This window comes from Myotis nattereri (genome assembly GCF_964212035.1).
Source record: "Myotis nattereri genome assembly, chromosome: 3".
Taxonomy (NCBI): domain Eukaryota; kingdom Metazoa; phylum Chordata; class Mammalia; order Chiroptera; family Vespertilionidae; genus Myotis; species Myotis nattereri.
Window position 1 is genome coordinate 209,524,913 of NC_138077.1, and position 20,275 is coordinate 209,545,187.

The 20,275-nt window shown below is 43.3% G+C and overlaps 1 protein-coding gene across 1 annotated transcript in view; it reads right to left on the reverse strand.

Moving 5' to 3' along the window:
* The window catches only part of VPS13D (vacuolar protein sorting 13 homolog D), a 221,701-nt gene that overhangs the window by 173,328 nt on the left and 28,098 nt on the right, over window positions 1-20,275 (reverse strand). The window contains exons 17-24 of the mRNA XM_081085636.1: window positions 19,530-19,660; window positions 17,935-18,067; window positions 11,237-13,438; window positions 9,832-9,983; window positions 6,573-7,607; window positions 4,319-4,409; window positions 2,204-2,330; window positions 308-488 (exon numbers count right to left, since the gene is read on the reverse strand). Of these exons, the coding sequence (XP_080941762.1) occupies window positions 308-488; window positions 2,204-2,330; window positions 4,319-4,409; window positions 6,573-7,607; window positions 9,832-9,983; window positions 11,237-13,438; window positions 17,935-18,067; window positions 19,530-19,660 (4,052 nt within the window). The remainder of the gene's footprint in view (window positions 1-307; window positions 489-2,203; window positions 2,331-4,318; window positions 4,410-6,572; window positions 7,608-9,831; window positions 9,984-11,236; window positions 13,439-17,934; window positions 18,068-19,529; window positions 19,661-20,275) is intronic.

Sequence of the window (20,275 nt, forward strand, 5' to 3'; positions counted from 1 at the left end):
AGAAGAATCCTCACTAAAGTCCTAGAAGGGCCAGAGTATTAAGTGTTATCCATAAATTTCATGAATCGTTTTTAGAGAAAGTTAAAGCTAAACTTTAAAGGTAACTAGAACACAATACAATGAATAAGAAATGTAAGTCTCAGATTACAGCAAGATTTCTATAGGTAACCAGCTGCATGGAGGACATCAGTAAGCATTAAGTTATCTAATTACCTTTAGTGAAATGTTCCAGGTTTAATTTAGAGGCTTAAAAGTTCCACTGATCAGTCAAACTGAAAAGGCAACTTGGAGAAATGAGACTGCCTACCGTCTGCCCCTCAATCGCGGCCCGCTGGCGCCCCAGGACGTCCTGCAGCTGCGTGAAGTGCTGAATGAAGGCCACCACCTCCGCCTGGAAGCGCTGCGTGTGCACGTACTGCACCGAGGCCATCTGGAGGCTCACGCGGATGTCGTGCTCCCTCCGCAGCAGAGGGTCGGGCCGTCCATACCTAGAAACGGCAAAAACGTGACTCAAACGGCAGCCACATACAAGTTAGGATTTGAAGACAACTTGGATTGAGCTAGGGGTTTCCCTAGAGAACACACTTAATGATTAAAATGGAAATCCACATCAAGTTTTACAAAGTGAACTCCAATAATCACTCCCTTTCTGAGCTTCGTTCGGCAAGTGTTGAGAATGTACAACAAAAGGCTGGTGTGAGACAGCCAGGGCTATACACAGGTGGGCAGCTCCAGGCACTCACTCACTCTGGATTCCAGAACTCACAAGCCACCTGTGGTTCGGACCTTTCACCTGGGCCTTTAAGGAAAAGCAATTATTCCTGCTCACTCTGTTCTAGCAACGATTGTGACAATATGGGTTTAAAAGATAATAAAAATAAGACATGAAACAATGTGTAAGAAAACTGGGCAACCAAACCAATGTTCCTGGGGAAAACTCTTCTGGAGGCAGAAAGAAGTCTTATTTTAACTCCAGTGAAATGTAGGCCAAAGAGGCTTAGCATCTACATTCCAAGACAAATTAGAAAACCTTACTAAGGATTTTGAATTTACTGGAGTATGGAGCATGGTGTCATAATAATAACTTAGTATACAGGATACAGTCACTGGGGAAAGGATCTCACATTAGCTAAGCACCTATTCTGTGACAGACACAGAATTAAGAGTTTTATATTAATTATCTCATTTATTACAGAACCACACCACTGTGGCAGGTAACAATAGAAACTAATCAATCTAAATCAGGGGTGGGCAAACTTTTTGACTCGAGGGCCACAATGGGTTCTTAAACTGGACCGGAGGGCCAGAACAAAAGCATGGATGGAGTGTTTATGTGAACTAATATAAATTCAAAGTAAACATCATTACATAAAAGGGTACGGTCTTTTTTTTTTTTTTTAGTTTTATTCATTTCAAACGGGCCGGATCTGGCCCGCGGGCCGTAGTTTGCCCACGGCTGATCTAAATGCTCAGTACAGTATGACATACTCCCCTTGAAAATGAAAGAAAAAGTTCCCCGATACCTTTAGAAACAGGTTTTCTCAGTTCTGGTTGAACATTAGAATCACTATGGCAAGTTGGGGGGCGGGGAGGACTGAGCATTACCCTACACCAAAATATTAGGGTTTCTAGCTGGATATTTCTATTTTCTAACAGCTTCCCAAAAAGTTAAAAAACCACCATTTTAAACTTTCTGCCTTTTAATAACTATGTAGGCCTAAAGATGCCTTCTAAATTATAAAACTGAAAAGATTCAATATAGACTGTTTCTACAGAAAAAAATGCACAATGTAATTTAACACCTACATCTTCAACAACTTTCTCAGGCTGCAATCATTCTAGAATGTTTACGGCTTGATGGAAACTGATCTTAGTCCCTCAACATTTAGAGACAAAAACAGATGCACAGAGATGAAATGAGTTGCCTAAGATCACATAACCAGTTAGTGGGAGAGCAGCATGAGCCCAGGGATTTTAGTAATCAGAAGTATTTCAATCATGCCCATCTGTTTATGAAACCTGAGGAGCCCACTTCAGCACAGATCCATTTCAATAGGAATCAGGATTCCTCACCACTAGATCATACCAGTTTTGTGTAAGAAGGTAAATTTTTTAAGTCTTTTCTTCATTGATTAGTCAACACGAATTTGAAACAGCCAGCAATAATGACAAAATGTCAAGTGAGAAAGATGGAGGTTTTTACTTAAAAGTCTGGAAGATGAGTGCTTCTTCCCCACTGGTGGTGAACCGCTCCCTGTAGAACTCCCCGTGGGCTGTGAGGTCACTCAGGGACAGGCTCCCGATGCTGCCCTGCAAGGCCAGGTCTCCTTCTAAGGATGTGAGATTAGAACATGTTACGTACCCTGTTTTGTCTCACACCTTCAATGTGTCTGACACACACATGCCTCAGACTTCCCACCATTTAATCAAACTACATGGCAAAAGCAAATTTTTGCATCCCAACACACCCAGAAAAAATGTTTTATGCAACTTTTCAAGTAGTCTCAGTGCAAAAGTCCGCAGGGGACTGAAATGACACAGCAACATCACACTTGAACATTTGCAACAGGAAAGAAATAAAACTAAATGTGTTCACAATTTAAAGAGAAAAGCATTTACAACTACAGATAGGGAGCACGATCCATTCTGCGAGCAGACTCCTAATCAGAATTAGTGAAATGGCCTCAGTTCTACTCACTGTACTATGGATAAAAAAATGGAAAAGGAAGTATTAGACATGTGTCAGGTATTCAAGCAACCTTAGGTGGCTTTTGGTATGATTTAATAAAAAAATAAATAAAAACAGCATTAATGAGACAGACACTGAAGACTCTGGCACTGCAGCAGGGAGGCCCCTGGAAGGTGGGCAGAAAGAAGGTTGCTGAAACTCGGGCATCTGAGCAGTGAACGTCTACTGAGTCATTCTCAACAGGGGATGAATAGTAAAAAGAAATACGCTGAACTGTTGCTTCTGTAAAATTTTATCATCATAATTAGCAATATAAAACTAGAGGCCCAGAGTGTGAAATAGAGCGTGGTAGCCCACCGCTGCTCGCAGCCCCGCCCACCTACCGGCCGCTGCGTGCCATGTTCACTGCCCCGCCCGCCCGCCACCCTCCTTGCTGCGATCGGAGCCTGTGGGCCGTGGGGGAGGGACCTCAGGGTGACTGGTCGTGTGATCAGCCTGGTCATCATGGACACTGGCTTTTTATATATACAGATGACCAGTTCAGCTCCCAATGAGTCAAAAGCACATACTAATTTTTTATTCTTAATTTCCTCAAAGAAATACCCAAGCTTCTCCAATTTCAAAGAACTATCTCTGCTAGGCATCTTTTAGACACTGATTTATACCAGGCAAAAACACCTCAACTTCAGTTCATTCCTCCCCCAAAAGACATTCTTATTTTAACTACAGGGTCAACATTTGAGCCTTGTAGTCGTCCATATTTCATTACCTAGTCCTTAATGAAGGAATACTTTTTTATTCACTTTAGAGATCCCTACTATTTAAAATTTGATGTAGCTGATCACAGTTTTTCTATAAGAATTGCAACTTACAGAGTCCCACTGGAAAGAATGCCAAGGCCCTCACCGGGTGGTGCAGTTGGTTGGAGTGTCATCCCGTACACCAAAAGGTTTCATCCCTGATCATACGGGGCAACCAACAGATGTTTCTCACATCAATGTTTCTCTCTCTCTCTCTCTCTCTCTCTCTCTCTCTCTCTCTCTCTCTAATATCAGTAAAAACATATCCTCAGGTGAGGGTTTAAAAAAAAAAAAAAAAGAATGCCAGGTTTGCTACAATATCCTCCTGCCTAAAATCACACCCCCTGTTGGTAACTCCCCTTCTTTACTGCAATAAATCAAATGAACATACGCCCTAGTTTCCCAGAAACAGCCTGTTACACACCAGGTGTAATTAGCGAATAATCGTTCCCCAGATGTAATCATTAATAATGCCTCCTTTCACTCTCAAAAATGTCCCAGTTTAGACAAAAAAATTATATAATCACCAGACAGAGTTTGTTAAAACCACAGACACCAGGGCCCCATCCCAACCTACTGAATCAGATTCTTGAGATGGGGGCGGGAGTGGGGTAACTGTGCCAGACACCTGCATTTTTAACAAGATGAGCAGATGATTCTCATCCATAAGGAAGCATCTGAGAATCAATGTCATAAACCATGGCCAGGCCTATAAGCGCAATCAAGCCATTGATTCCACACCTTACTCAGCATGTGAGGACAATTAGATTTGTGAGCAAGATGTTCAAATTCTTACCAGATTTTGCAAGTTTGATTTTTCCCCACTTACCAATCATTTCCAGGTGTGCCACTAATTTGGACACATTTGCTTTAGCAAGCTCACTGGTGGTCTTATTCAGCACGAGAGAGAGTGAATGAACCTAAGCACACAGAAGACAAAGTTAGACAAATGTTACTAGGAGGGGGGGAGGGCGGGGAAGGGTGTCCTTTAACAGAACAACAGAACAAAGTCAAGGAAGAAGCAGAAAGGTAAAACTTCAAATTGATGCCAATTTCATTTCAGCTTTCTTCAGCCAGTCAAACCATAATCTAAGGACTAAGGAGAGAGCTGATAAGATAGGAACTCAAAGGGGCAATCTACAACGCAGGCTCTGCAGTGTCTTCTCTATGGCTGCTTGTCTATGCTGTCACCACCTGAACCCTCTATCTTAGCATGAATTGGAGCATCACTAAAAGAGAGACAACCAGATGTCTTATACCTCCTGGCGTAAAGTAATAGGATGCACTCAGCACCACCTAAAAAATGTTTTTACCAAAAACTCGAACCTGAATCTGATCAAGTCTCTAGAACTAACTTCCATTTCTAAAATTAGAAGATAAAAGAATCAAATGGCAAATCCGAGATATGGGACACCCTACAGCACACTAACCCAGTTTCTACAAGTCAACTACATGGGGGAATAAAGAAGAAGGAAAACTGGCTTACTTAACAGATTTCAGAGACATGACAGCAACTGTAACATGTGAACCTTATTTGAATCTCCATTCAAAAGATTCAAATGTCCTTTTAATTCTCCTCATTTTGTAAGTGAGTAAACTATGGCTCAGAAAAGCAAAGTATTCCACTGAATTGTAGACCTCAAAGGAAAGACATGAAGCTTCTTAAATCGTTCATTCCTCTACAATGCACAAGTAAATGAGCATTTTTGAGAAAATAAGAGAATACGTAGTACCAAGAAATTCTTGCTAAGGTAGTTAGATGTAACAATGCATTGTAGTTATATTTTAAAAGTCTATATTTTTCAGGAATGAAGACTGAAGTTTGTAGAGATGAAATGATACCTAGAATCTGCTTTAAATAATTCAGCAAAGAGAAAAAAGGAGAAAAGTAAATGTGATGATTCCCACAGGTTTTGGTACATGGGCATTCATTATACTACTAGAGGCCCGTTGCACAAAATTCATGTATGGGTAGGGTCCCCAGGTCTGGGCAGCAATCAGGGCCAATAGGGGCCTTCTGGCTGCTGGCCAGGGCCTCCCTTCATTCCACGCTGCCCCCTGGTGGTCAGCGCATGTCATAGCAAGCGATCAAATTCCCGGTCTCCCGATCAAAGTCCCTAGGGGACACTTTGCATATCAGCCTTTTATATATATAGACTAGAGGCCTGCTGCACAAAGAGATTCGTGCAATAGGCCTTCCTTTCCCCTGGCTGCTGCCACCAGTTTTCCTCTGGCACCCGGCACCCAGGCCTTCGCTCCGGCCGGGCTCCAGCTGGAGCCAGCCCCGCGGCCGTGAGACTTTCGCTGCTCCACCGGCCCCAGGGCTGTCAGGCTTCGCTCCACCGCTTGGAGCAGCTGTGGGCAAACTACGGCCCACGGACCGGATCCGGCCCGTTTGAAATAAATAAAACTAAAAAAAAAAAAAAAGACCATACCCTTTTATGTAATGATGTTTACTTTGAATTTATATTAGTTCACGCAAACACTCCATCCATGCTTTTGTTCCGGCCCTCCGGTCCAGTTTAAGAACCCACTGTGGCCCTCGAGTCAAAAAGTTTGCCCACCCCTGGCTTGGAGTCTATGTATGCAAATTAACTGCCATCTTTGTTAGGTTAATTTGCATACTCTCCCGATTGGCTGGTAAGCGTATCGAAGGTACGGTCAATTTACATGTTTGTCTATTATTAGGTAAGAAGATTCTCTCTGTTTGTGATATATTTGAAAATCTTTACATTAAATATTTTTTTTAAGTTCTTATTCTAAAAAAGTCTGTTTTTGGGGGGCAGTTACAGTCCTGTTGGCCTATGAAACAGCTACGTCTGTTCCTTACTTAGATGAGGGAAGATGAGAAAACTGCGGCTCAGAGGAACGAAGAAACCCACTGAATCAGACAAACCAAAGGCAGTTTTTAAACCGTTTACTTCCCCTGCCTCCAGATGGGGTTTACACTCAGACCTTTTCTAAGCCATTGTCTACCCTCTTGTAACAGGTATATATAGCTCCCCTGCCAATGGATGATCGCATTTCAATAAACAAACTAAAATTCATTCTTAGAACTTCAAGGAGTGAAAGGGAGCCGATACCTTGAGATCCAGCTTGGTGTTAACTGGATCCTGAAGTTCAGGCTCTGGCAGAGCATTTGCTTCTGACTTCACGTTTTGTAGAATATCCTCAGGCGTAGGTACCTTCATTGCATGGTTGTCTGCAGTGGAACCAATTCCAAAAAAATCCAGTATCACGACCCAAGTTTGCAGTGTGATGAGCACATCCAAGCAGTTAAAATCAACATCAATGCTCCGGTTAATTCGGTTGTAAATGGAAGAGAATTCTGGGTGTTTCTTGTCCACTAAGAATATATTGATGTGGACCAAGGAATCATCAAATTTACTCTTTCCAGCAAGTGTCTTGGGCTCATCTACTGTTGGAGAAGGAGGTGGGGTCAAGGGACAGTCCTGGTCTTGGACTTCCTTTGGCTTCTTCTTGGATGCCGAGGTAGGTCTCTGATACAGCTGAAAGACATTAGGAGCTTCTTCCATGTGGGAAGGCAGAGAGCGAGGCATGTCAGGATACTCCACATTGGATATCGAAGGGCAAGACTGAGAAAGATATTCTTTTTGTGCTAAACTTGACGGCTTAGGGGCTCCCCGAGACACCATCAGGTTCTTATATTTAGAATCCGGATTTTTCTCCAATAAGTCTTCCATCAGCAGAGAACGCAGGGCAATCTGAATGGATAAGGTCTGAGGATGGTCTTTATTGAATTCCACCTCAAAATCCTGAAACTTCAAGCTCACAAGCCCCTGGGCCCCCAAGGTCAGATCACCACTTAGCTGAACTTGAAGCTCTGATATACAAAAGTTGGCTTGAATCTGGGTAAAAGATCTGACCTCCTTCACAGACGAGGACTTCTGAGAAGAGTTAGAAAGGCTGGAGTGGCTGAACAATCCATTCTCCTTCCTTTCAAGGGAAGGTTCTCCACAGGTACTGAGGGAAGGCAGAGGAGAGTTAGGGCAAGGTGAGGAGGCCGCACTGACTGGAAACTTATTCAGGTCTTCACTATACACGAGATTGTCCAGTGTTTGTAAAACCTGCTCATACACATGCTTCGCTAACACCACCTGTATGCAAAGAGAAAAAAATCAGTTATTCTGTTACCATCATTAATTGCACTCAGCTGCACTGCCCCAAAATTACCCAAGTTGCCTTTTATGGGTTTCCAAAGAGGTTATATGGCAAGAACTTTCTCTTTGTTTCTTTTCTGTCCTTACCTCTCTCTGACCCTGTCTATTTAAAGGCCTCCCCCAGTACCTCATGGAATAACCTATACATAATAAGTGTTCAATAAGTGCAACTGGTTGTAGGCCTGAATCACTCTTCCTAACCACACAAGAACAACTGCAGAAACTGAAGGGAATGCTGCTACAAGTCCAACGTGGTGGTACCACAGGGCTGAGAAACAAGACCCATGGTTCTAAAACCACTGATCATCACCAAGCAGCATAACCACCTGTGTTTACAGCTAAACAAATAGAGAGTGCTCTTTAATGGTAATAGTAATGATCTATTACTACCTATGTTTCCTTTCTCCCTTATTTTGTTTTTAATTACAATTTCTCATTTAAAATACTTTCAAGCAATTTTATTTACTTAAGAGCAAATTTTAACAGAGGAATTCCAAACAGATATAAAAATGATAGAATTAGAAAGTTATCATTTTGTAACCTCTAATTAAATAATTTATCCCATCACGGTTCATCCATGTAGAATAAGCTCTTCTATGAATGAATGAATGAGAATTTTGCAATGAAGTGATCAGGTTCCTGCCACCGGAACACAATCACCAATCTTAGCATCACTGAGGGACAATCAAACATTACATGTCTCCTGATACAATGCACTATGAAGTCCACGGCACTACCTCTGAAGTGTCTGGCCTAAACAAAACAACAAAAAATGAACCTGAATCCAGTTAAACCTGTAGAGTTACGTTACAGTTTACAGGAAATGTGGGTGGACAAGTTAAGTAACACACCAAACAAACAGCTAATCCAGAATGTGGGACATTCTACAGGGCAACTGACCTGGTTTTCACAACAAAATAATAGCCTGGGGGGAAAAATGAGAGGGAACCTAAATTAATAGAGACCCACAAATGCAACATGCAGACCTTGTCTGGACCCTGATTTGAACAAGCCTAAAGTGAAAAGACATTTTTGAAAAATGGATTAAAATTTAATGATGCTAAGAAATCCTCATTTATTTCACCAGACATGATAACATTATTGTAGGTGTGTCAAAAATGTATGTAGTCTGTAGAGATACATTCCAAAAATATAGATAAAAATGGCATGGGGTCTGGGATTTGCCTTAAAATCTGAGTGATGGGTGCATAAGGTTCATTAGATAGTCTACTTTTGTGTATGTTTAAAGTTTTTCATAATAAGATATTTTAAGTTACTTAAAATTATTTTTAATAATTTAAAATCATTTGTAATAAAGAATATCAAAAACTATAGTAAAGCAATAATAACTACAAGAATAAGTCAATATAATTCAATAGAATTAACATTATGTGCTGGATTTAAGATGAAAATGCAGAGAAAAGCTTTGGGGATAGTTCTATCACCCAAAGACTTATATTCAAGAACCACTGATATGAAAAAGTACACACCTTCTGTTAGCACTCCTGACAGACTGATGACCAATTACTGCCCAAGCCTAGGATCCACTGTCCTAAGATCCTGCCTGTCCTTGCTGTTTTATAATGTTATGCTCTTTTCTCTCATCCCTATGAAAGCAGGAAAAATTACACTTTTAAAGGAAAAGGGATGACAAATATATGTACACACACACGTAAGTAATCCCCATCCAGGCCCATTTCATTTCAAAGCGGGCAAGACTAAGTCTAATTCTCCCCTGAAAGGATCTGTCAACAGCTTAGATATCATCAGATTATTTTATAGGCTGGGCCACAAATGCCAGAGTGAGACTAGAATTATGTCCTCCTGGGAAAGAGACACTGCCTTTTTAAGCAATAATTTTCCTCGTTTCTGAATGGCAATGGAATTCAGGATCTGCCCTCTTCCTCTATAAAACACACCCCTCCTACACACGAAGACGGCTGATAAGACTGATTCCCCAGGGATAAAAGGACACATTAAAAGGACTCCATGTTGACTAGAACAAAGTTATCAATACTGATATGCATTAATGATAGCTCCTTGAATTTATAGATTTTCCTCCCAATAGTTTATATGTAGTATGAAAATATATAAATATATATTCTAAATATAAAATAGGTGACTGTAACTGTCTGGGCATGAAAATTAACAAGGTATTTACCTGAACTGGATTGACAAACTTCCCTTCGATCTTCATGATGCTAGAAGTTCCCAGGTCATCTGGACTAAGGGAGAAAGTCAGTTCAGATTCTCTCTCTATAGGGATCTTCTCCAGTTTAAACTGAATGGTGGTGTTGTTCAGGATGTGAAAGGCTGGCATAAGAGAGAGGAAATGACAGTCTGAGAACACTATTACATACCGCGTTATCGCTGATTAAGAGCAGGATATAGGAAATAGAGCAGGAGGTCCATGATTGAATACAAACTTTGATGACTATCCCAAGATCAAAACTCAAAGCAAGCAGAGGCACAAGATCAATTTATACACAAAAAGAAACAATATTTTCATGACATGCTCCATTTGGTGGCTTCAAAATACGATGTGGTGAACATGAATCCAGGCCAGGGTTTACAATAAGCTTCTCGTAGCCCCGAGCTGGCATTTTTCAAACCAACTTGCTCATCCTTACCCAGCTTCCAGACATAGATGGATTCCTCTTAATGGGCCCAAGTCAGAATTGGGACAATACAAGGTTCTAAATGAACAGCTTTTATACCAAGCAGAGAAAGCAATCGTTGGGTAAGCATGTAAATAATCAGCGAATTAACATCTGAGAAGCACAGAGGAAGAATTCCTCAAAGGCATTATTTCTTCACCAATGAATAAAGCCATGCTCCAGGGCTTACCTGATTTCCGAGGATGCCAAGACCAACAGATTGAACTGTTTGGTTTTAGCATATCAGATTGGGCATATTATTCCTAGAACCCTGAACCAACCCATTACAAAAGATGACAGGACACTTTTAAAAAGAAGACATAACATCCACAGGCTAAATTTCAGATTCTTATTATGTCAATCCCTCTAGCTGCCTTGGACTACGATATTTAACCAGGAAATACCTACAGCTTAGAAATTAAAAAAGCAGATGTATTTGACCAAATTAAACAGTACTTTTCACAGAATCCACTCCTGAAACATCCCTATATATAAGTACTCACCCAATTTCAAAGGGGGCCACTTTAAAAAATTATTATTTCACCAAATATGGCATTGGATGGAAAAGCTGAAAACATGTCAGCCTAATATGAAGCATTCTATTAAAATTCCAGTGTGATTTCTTAAATAGTAACTGGGGATAATTCAAAAAAAAAAAAGGTTTTTGTTGTTGCTTTAAGCAAAGTATACATGAGCTGGGTTTGGAATCTATAATAATAAACGCATAATATGCTAATTAGACCAGACGACCATCCAGAGGAAGACGGAGCTGCGAGGGAAGCCCAGGTCCCAGGTGCCAGAGAGAAGCTGGTGCAGGCAGCCAGGGGAAGGAAGGCCTACTCTTGCACAAATTTCATGCGTCAGGCCTCTAGCCTTTAAATAAAATGAGATATGATTAATACTCCTCACCTTGACCTCTATGCAAAGATTCAAAGAAATCATGTCGGGTGAAATGGGCTTCCTCCTGGCTGTTGGTACTGGCAGACCCAGAGGGAGGGTAAGACGCCCGGCTTACATCAGACCCAGGACCCTCTCTGCCTGCCAACTGGGTGCAATTCAAAGAGTACAATTTGATGTCTTTGATTTCCACCTGCAGACGGTCGCTTCTGGATTCATCATCTCCTGCCACAAAATTTTGGATGAATATCTGTCCCAAGTGTCCTACCAACAACTCCGGGCTCCCGGGCTTCCGAGGGATAGAAACAACTGGCGATTCAATGTTTATGTTCAAGATTAGCTTTACAGTGTCGGCATGAGAGGCAGCTGGGCTAAACCCATAGATCTCATTGTCTTCCAAGCTAAAGGATTCCCGCGTCTTCCTTGGAGTTTCGAAGAGTGACACCATCTCACTGTACTCGGCTGTCTTGGTAGCGAGCACGGTGGTGACTTTGGTGGCTGCGCTTTTCAGCATACTTCGAAAATTCTCCTCCAGTTCATCCATGGACAATGTCAGCTCCTTCAAAAATTTAGCAGAGTGGTTATAATGCAGGGAAGCCATCTTGAGGTTGAGAAAACATTCCTGCTTCGATTTCTCCACAAATGTGAAACTCAACGCTTCATGGAGGGTTGCCTCTTCCATTCTGACAAATACAGATTCAAAGTAACTGATATCGCTGACGATATTTTCATAGCCCATGGAATTCCCGATACTGACAACATATTGGTTCTTAATATTATCTTGTGTCAAATCCATAAGCTGCAAACAACCGAGAGAACCATTCATGTCAAACGTGCTCCCCATTGAGACGTTGACTTTGGTGCCACCTATACTAGCAGTCGCAATTTTTCTGCCATATTTCTCTCCATTCGCCATTCCCACTGTCCGGAGGAGCAGTAAGTTAAGTCGGTGGATCTCCACTGCAACCTCGGTGTTTTGTTCATATGTAGCTTGGTAAGTTTCTTCTTCCCTAAAGCTTCTTTCAAAGTCAGTCATTAAAGGTTGGGGACTCAAATCATCCTTTTCCTTGGGAAAGGATTTTTGAAGAAAACCAATCAGCTCCACAATTGTCTCTGGATTTAGAATAATATCCAAATTATTTACCTGCAATGAAATCACCTGGAGAGTGCTATCCAAATTCATTGATGGGCACTCTGAACTCACAAACTGATACTCCAATTTAATGAGGGACTCCTGTTCTTTGGTGAGAACTCTGTCAAGTGAGACACTAGCCGCTGACGGGTCGCTCACAGTGACATTAGTGAAGGGGGCCACATTGGATCCAGAGACAGGAGACTGGGACCTGCTAGCCCGGAGGCTTCCTGTTGGGATATCAAAGCTCAAGTTCTTGTGTGACGCCATCAAAAGGTCAAAATCTGCACCATATGTCTGCATGGTGTCCACCAGGAGCAAACCATGAACAGTTAGGGAGACTTCGGCATCGTAAGGCCTCTTCACAAAGTGAGCGTTGGTCCCAAACACCTTGAGCACGGAAATGTACTGGCCATTGCTCTCCACACCAAGCTGCATACAGTTCACTTTAAACTCGGCCAGGAGGAGCTGTGACTCCACCAGAACCTCCCGGGTGTGCTGCTCCAACATCACGATGCTCTGGGTTAAATTCATTACAGAGTCTTGCAAAGTTCCCCGCTGACCCTCTTGGGGGAAAATCTTCTCTTTGATCTGAGAGTCAGAAGTCTTCATTTCTGGCATGGTGAGGAGAGCAAAGCAATTCTTTAGGGCGGATATTTTATCTTCATTGATGTGGATCTTTAAGTCAGGCAGGTTACCTGAGAGCACGGCTCCGGGGTACTTGGGATCTGAAGTATAAATCAATCGGCGTTCTAACTGTAGGTGAACATTGAATTTCTCGACCACGTGGGTTGGCCCCACATCAATATCCTGGACATGCTTCCAATTGTCCTTCACTCGTCCCACCATGATCTGGAGGTCCATAAACGACAGAGAATACCTCTCATACATCTTTGTGCTCAATAGATGTGCTTGGAGCTGCTCTTCGCTGATAGAAAATGGAGGTGTTTTCTCCTCATTGCTGCTGCTCGTCTCGGGGGGTGGGGTGTTAGGAGGTGTGGCAAGAGGGGTCATATACTCGTCATCACTAAACTGATTCTCTTCAGAGGCTGACTCATCCACACTCTTCCTCTCGGAGTCATCTGCAGGTAAAAAAGAGAGGATTCAAAGTCTATGTCTGCTCTTGCCTTCTTTCCTTTAAGGTAATGATCAAGAGAAGTAGAGAATCAACCAACCCCAATTTAATAAAAATAAATGGACAAAAACTTGAAGCTGATATTCTGTATTTACCATTTTTCTCAGTGTGAACTTACCTATTATTTGGAAATCAAAACGCAAAGAGAAAGTATATAAACATGAGAAAACATAGAGACCTGCTGTATACATAGGGACACATATCGGGGTGCACAAACCAGCAAGCTGCTACCCCAAACTGCGTCCCCACCATGAGCTGCACTGCTCTGAGCTGCTATCTCCAACCCTTTTTACATCGCTCTCCACAAGTCTTTGCTTCTTCCTGTTTTTGTCTGTGTGCTCATTCTGTTCCCCCGCTAGAATGTTCCAAAACAGAGGCTTCATCTGTCTTACTCAACACAGTATCCCCAGCACCTAGATCAGTGCTGCGCAATCAGTGATTTCTCAATATTTCATGTTCTAGCCCCAGTGTTCACATTCTCTTGTACAGCCGAGCAGAGCTAAGACAACTACAATAACACACCACTGGGGCCCTGGCCAGTTACTCAGTGGTTAGAGCGTTAGCCCGAGGAACAAAGGGTCAGGGGTTTGATTCCCAGTCAAGGGCACATATCTCAGGTGCAGGTTCCTCAGCCCTGATGGGAGTGCATGCAGGAGGCAACCAATCGATGTGTCTCTCTCACGTCAATGTCTCTCTCTCTCTTTCCCTCTCCTCCCTCCCTTCAACTCTCTCCAGAAATCAATGGAAAAAATGTCCTTGGGTGAGGATTGAAAAAGAAAAAAACCACTGGGTTTGCTCACTTAATTTCCTTAACACATTGTTTGCGGGTAGTTTTTATCGCGCGCTAACAGGTGGCGCGGGCCATTTTTGCTAATTTTTTGCGCAAATGGCAACGTTCAGTAAAATTACAATAACTTTAGTTTTACATATTTTTTTTCAATGAAACTTTTTGTGATTTACTATAAAATGTATACTGAATTATTTTTCTTAGAATCACACTGAATGCGTGGCAAGGCAGAGAATTGTGTGAAGGGATGACTCTACGCAGTTGAACAGATTACCATTATACCTGGAAGTACATACATAATTCACCACTGTATGTGTTAGAGACCCAAATTTTGTCCTTTGGAATTCGTATATCTGCATGTTAGCACCCCTTTAGAGCAATAAAAAAGTATAAAAATAAACATAGATATACATTACCCACATTCTACCGCTAGTCTATAAAAAAACGTATTAATGTCCCGCACTCTACTACCAGTCAACGTAAAACGTATAAATACGCTTCCCGCATACAATGTGTTAATCTATCTTATGCCATGAATCCTCTCTTTCTTCCCTCCCATCTCAAGATAAAAATGACTATATTGGGGATTTTATAATAGCATGAAATTACCTTCCAGGAGTCTCTCTTTATTTTTTATTTATTTACTAGAGGCCCAGTGCATGAAATTTGTGCACTCGGGGGATCCCTCAACCCGGCCTGTGCCCTCTTGCAGTCTGGGAGCCCACGGGGGATGTCTGACTACCACAAAGGCGGGAGAGGCTCCCACCACCGCTGCTGCGCTCGCTAGCTGTGAGCCCAGCTTCTGGCTGAGCAGCACTCCTCCTGTGGAAGCCCACTGACCACCAGGGGCAGCTCCTGCATTGAGCGTCTGACCCCTGGTGGTCAGTGCACGTCATAGCGACCCATCGTTCTGCCATTCAGTCAATTTGTATATTAGCCATTTATTATATAGGATTTTTAAGTCTCACCCAAGGATATGATTTTACTGATTTTAGCAAGAGAGGGAGGGAGGAAGAAAGAGAGAGAGAAACATCAATGGGAGAGAGAAACATCAATTGGTTGCCTCCCTTAGGCACCCCAACCAGGGATCAAACCCACAACCTGGGTATGTGCCCTAATTGGGAACTGAACCCTCAACCTTTCAGTGTACAGGACAATGTTCCAACCAACTGAACTACACCAGCCAGAGCCAGGAATCTCTTTTTATATATGTCCCTAATATCCCTAAGTAGATTAAATCTCTATTCCTGAAATTAAATGCTGAGAAATAATGTTTATTAAAATATAAAATATAAATTTTAAAAAGGCCTGGCCGGCATGGCTCAGTAGTTGAACATCAACCTATGAACCAGGAGGTCACAGTTCAATTCCCAGTCAGGGCACATGCCCTGGTTGTGGGCCCCACCCCCAGTGTGGGGTGTGCAGGAGGCAGCCAATCAATGATTCTCTCTCATCATTGATGTTTCTATTTCTCTCTCCCTCTCCCATCCTCTCTGAAATCAATAAAATGTATATATATTTAAAAAAACCACAATGAGATACTATGTCACACCCATATAAATGGCTATAATCCAAAAGACAGATAATAACAAGTGTTGGCGAGGATGTAGAGAAACAGGAGCCCTCAAACACTGCTAGTAAGAGAGTAAAACGGTGCAGCCATTTTAGGAAACAATTTGGCAACAGTCACCATATGACCCAGCAATTCCACACTGAAATATACCCAAGAGACTGAAAATAATGTCTACACAAAAATCTACCCATAAACGTTCACAGCAGCATCTACACTAATAAAGGAGAAAAATAGTAATTGGCGTACGGCAATACCTTTTTCATTGGCTAATCAGGGCTATATGCAAATTAACTGCCAACTAAGATTGGCAGTTAACTGCCAACAAGATGGCGGCTAATTTGCAAATGCAGGCACAATGCAGGGAGGCGAAAGGGAAAGCAGGAAGAAGCCCCCTGCCACTGACAGTGATCTGAAACCCAGGGGGGAGCTAAGAGCTGGGGGGCAGGGCAAAGGCGGCCCCGGGGCCGCCTTTGCCCTGCCCCCCAGCCATGATCAGAGAATCAGGTGCCTTTGCCGCCCTGGCCAGTGATAGCAGGAAGTAGGGGTGGAGCCAGCGATGGGAGCTGGGCACGGTCGAAGCTGGCAGTCCCAGGAGCTAGGGGTCCCTTGCCTGGGCCTAAAGCGAAGCCCACAATCGCGGCGCCCCCCGCTGCCACTGCAGGTCCCCGCTGCCCGGGCCAGATGCCTAGGCCAGAGGCGTTAGGCCTGGGCATGGGCGGAGCCTGCAACCGCGGGGAGCTGGGGGTCCCCTGCCCAGGCCTGACACCTCTGCCGGAGGCCTCAGGCCTGGTCAAGGGGCCGATCTGGTGATCGGTGATCGGAGTGTGGTGAGGGTCAACTCCTCTGGCTGAAGCATCAGGCCTGGGTGGGCGGCGGAGCCGGGGATTGGGGGGATATGATGGTCCCCTTGCCCAGGCCTGAAGCCTGGGTCAGAGGCGTCAGGCTTGGGCGGGGGGTGGAGCAAGCGATCAGAGGGAGATGGGGGTCCCCTGCCCAGGAATAATTCCTGGGCCAGAGGCCTCAGGCCTGGGCAGGGGCCAGAGCCAGTGATTGGGGGGAGATGGGGGTCCCCTGTCGAAGCCTGACATCTCTGGCGGAGGCGTCAGGCCTGGGCAAGGGGCCGATCAGGCGATCGAAGGGTGATGGGGGTCAACGCCTGAGGGCTCCCAGTATGTGAGAGGGGGCAGGCTGGGCTGAGGGACACTCCCCCTCACACACACACCCAGTGCACGAATTTCGTGCACCGGGCCCCTAGTTATTCATAATAGCCAAAAGTGGAAACAACACAAATGTCCATCATACAAGGAATATTATTCAGTCATTAAGTGGAAATGAAGTACTTATGCATGATACAACGTGGATAAATCCTGAAAACACTATGCTAAGTGAAAGAAGCCAGACATAAAAAGCCACCTATTGCATAATTCCGTTCTTATAAACTGTTCAGAACAGGCACACTCCCTGACTCTCAGGAGCATACCCATGCCCGCCCCCATTTCTTTCCCCAAAGACATGCACCTCCTAAATGCTAAGGGACCCCATAAGGCTTGCAACCAGGGCAGCCAAGGGCAGTGGCAGTTCATCCCAGGCAAACCCCCTGAGCCTGTCCCCAAGGCCCCCTTTTCTCTGGACTTCTTAGTGAACCAAAGCAGACCAGCCTAGGCTCATTTCCCCAGCCCTTCCTTGTCCCCAGCTTTAATAAACATCCTCTAAAATCCCCCCCCTCCGCCGCCGCCTCTTGTTCAGAACAGGGAAATCCACAGACATAGAAAGATTAGTAGTTGGCAGGGCCTGGGAGAGGGGGTGATGGAGAGTGACTGCTAATGGGTTTAAAATTTCTTCTTGGGATGATGAAAATGTTCTGGAATTAGGTAACAGTGACAGACGCACAATTCTAGCAATATGCCAAAAACGAATGAATTATACATATTAAAATATATCTTAATAAAGCTGTTATTTTTAAAGTAACAAATGAACTTTGGAGTTTTAAATGTTAACAAACCTTTTTTTAAGCTTTACTTGGTTAAGCATAGACAGATTAACCTACCAAGTTATGTTTTCAGTACTCCCATTCGCACTATACCTTGGGTATTTGTCAGTAGCATTCTTCCTAGATCCACAACAACTAACACGGGATTCTTGAATTTGAAATCATCGGGAAATATCACTTGAGGGGCAGAAATATCTAGTCGTACAGTCCACCGTTTACTCTCCTCCTGTAAAAGTAAAATAAACTGCAATTAAATAACTTTTAACTACATTGCTGAAACTGAACAGCTTTATAAGTCAGGGCTCAAGCCTTTCTTTAATTGTGATGACTGATGCTTTAAGAAAGATCTTGTTCCTAAATCTACATAACTTAGTACTATAAAGTATTGCAGAAATGATGGAACTAAACATAGAAATCCAATTATTTTTATTTATTCACTAGAGGCCCGGTGCACATGCACCGGTGGGGTCCCTCGGCCTGGCCTGTGGGGATCAGGCTGACACCGGCTCTCCAACATCCCCTGAGGGGTCCTGGATTGCAAGAGGGCACAGGCCAGGCCAGGGACCCCACCAGTGCACGATCAGGGCTGGAGAGGGACCACAGGAGGGCTCCAGGGCGTGTCCGACCCATGTCGCCCAGTCCCAATCGGCTGGACCCCAGCAGCAAGCTAACCTACCAGTCGGAGCGTCTTCCCCCTGGTGGTCAGTGCGCATCATAACAAGTGGTCAAACGGTCAAACGGTCAAACGGTCGGACACTTAGCATATTAGGTTTTTATTATATAGGACAGACAGTAGTAACTATGGACTTTAAAGCCAGAGTACATTAATGAAAAACATAAGGTTTGACATTTGAAACATATTTTAAAAAAATAGAACAACTCATGAATTTGTCACCTGTTCTTCCCTGCAACTAAAACGGTCTCAATTGCACGTATGTAATAAAAGATAATGTGTATGTTATCAAAAAGAAATCTTTGTCTAGAAAATAGGACACTAACTGTAATTTGTGTTGAAACGCACACACAAAAACAGAAAACAGTGCTGATTTTCCATCCCATACTATGCACAGACTCTGAAACATTCTACTTAGAACAGGCCTGCCACCCCTTACACCCCAACAGGCTCTGCACTGTCCAAAAGAAGCCACACTCTAACTGCGCCATCTACTGCCTCATCTCGGCAGTGCACCTCCATGCTAGCGTTAGGAAACTGAGTTTGGCGGGACTGATGTTTTTTGGCTCTCCCTGGCTATGACATCCTTGCATCCGCTGGTCACTTAGCATCACAAAGTGACCGTCATATCCTGGAGCGGAAACTGAGGGGTAAATCTGGTTATTTTTCCTCTGGTAACAGTAAGTGAAAAGGGGGTACTCTTAAGTGAAACATTTATAAAATATCAGATCTAGAAAATGGAACAAAGATGAGTCTTGAAAATGTTCCAAATTTGGTACAAGGAAGAAACATGATCTGGTCACAAACATTCATTTTGATTTTTGATTTTTTTAATTCACTAAACTCTGACTGTAAAAGACATAAGATTTTTTTTGCTAGCTGATAAGGATTTCATAGTTTCAATTTAATCAGTGTAACTGATACAAGCATGCCCATCCAAAACAGGTAAAGAACTTGACAGAGCGCCTACCTGCCCTTTCCCCAGCCCCGCAAGTGTTTACATATAGCCACTTACAATGAAGTCACCCACTAGCAGACGATCGAGAGTTTGACGGATTTCTGCCTTGGTCTGCATCTTCAGTTTGTTATACTGCCTTCGGGCAGCTTCAGCCACTCTCAACTCAAGTTCAGACTGATAACCAAAGCCTGCAAGATTGGAAACAGACAGGAAAATCAGACCCTTCAAATGGCGTGGTGGACGAAAGCGCTGCGACATCTATTCTCACCAAGAATTTCCACCAAAACTAAAAAACAGTCTATGACAACAGCTCCTTCCTCCAGCCTGACCTGGCACTATATAGGGTAACAGGAACGAGGCACAGACGGGTGAGGGATAACCCTGAGGAGAAAGGCAGGGGAGGTACATCAGGTGCTAGAATTTCTTAAATTATTGTCTGAAAGAGTCCAAACTATTTTATTTCAAAACCTTAAAAGCCTGACATTACGTTGAAAGAGGAAATGGGCCCTAGCCAGTTTTGCTCAGTGGATAGCACGTCAGCCTGCAAACTGAGGGTCCCGGGTCCAATTCCGGTCAAGGGCATATGCCCAGGTTGCGGGCTCGATCCCCAGTAGAGGATATGCAGGAGGCAGCCAATCAATGATTCTCTATCACCATTGATGTTTCTCTCTCTCTCCCTCTCCCTTCCTCTTTGAAATCAATAAAAATATATTTTTTTTAAAAAAAGAAAGAAGACATGGAATTTAGAGGGAAATGCCTTCTATATTCTATCAGTGAAGGAGCAATGAAGCCAAGACATTTAT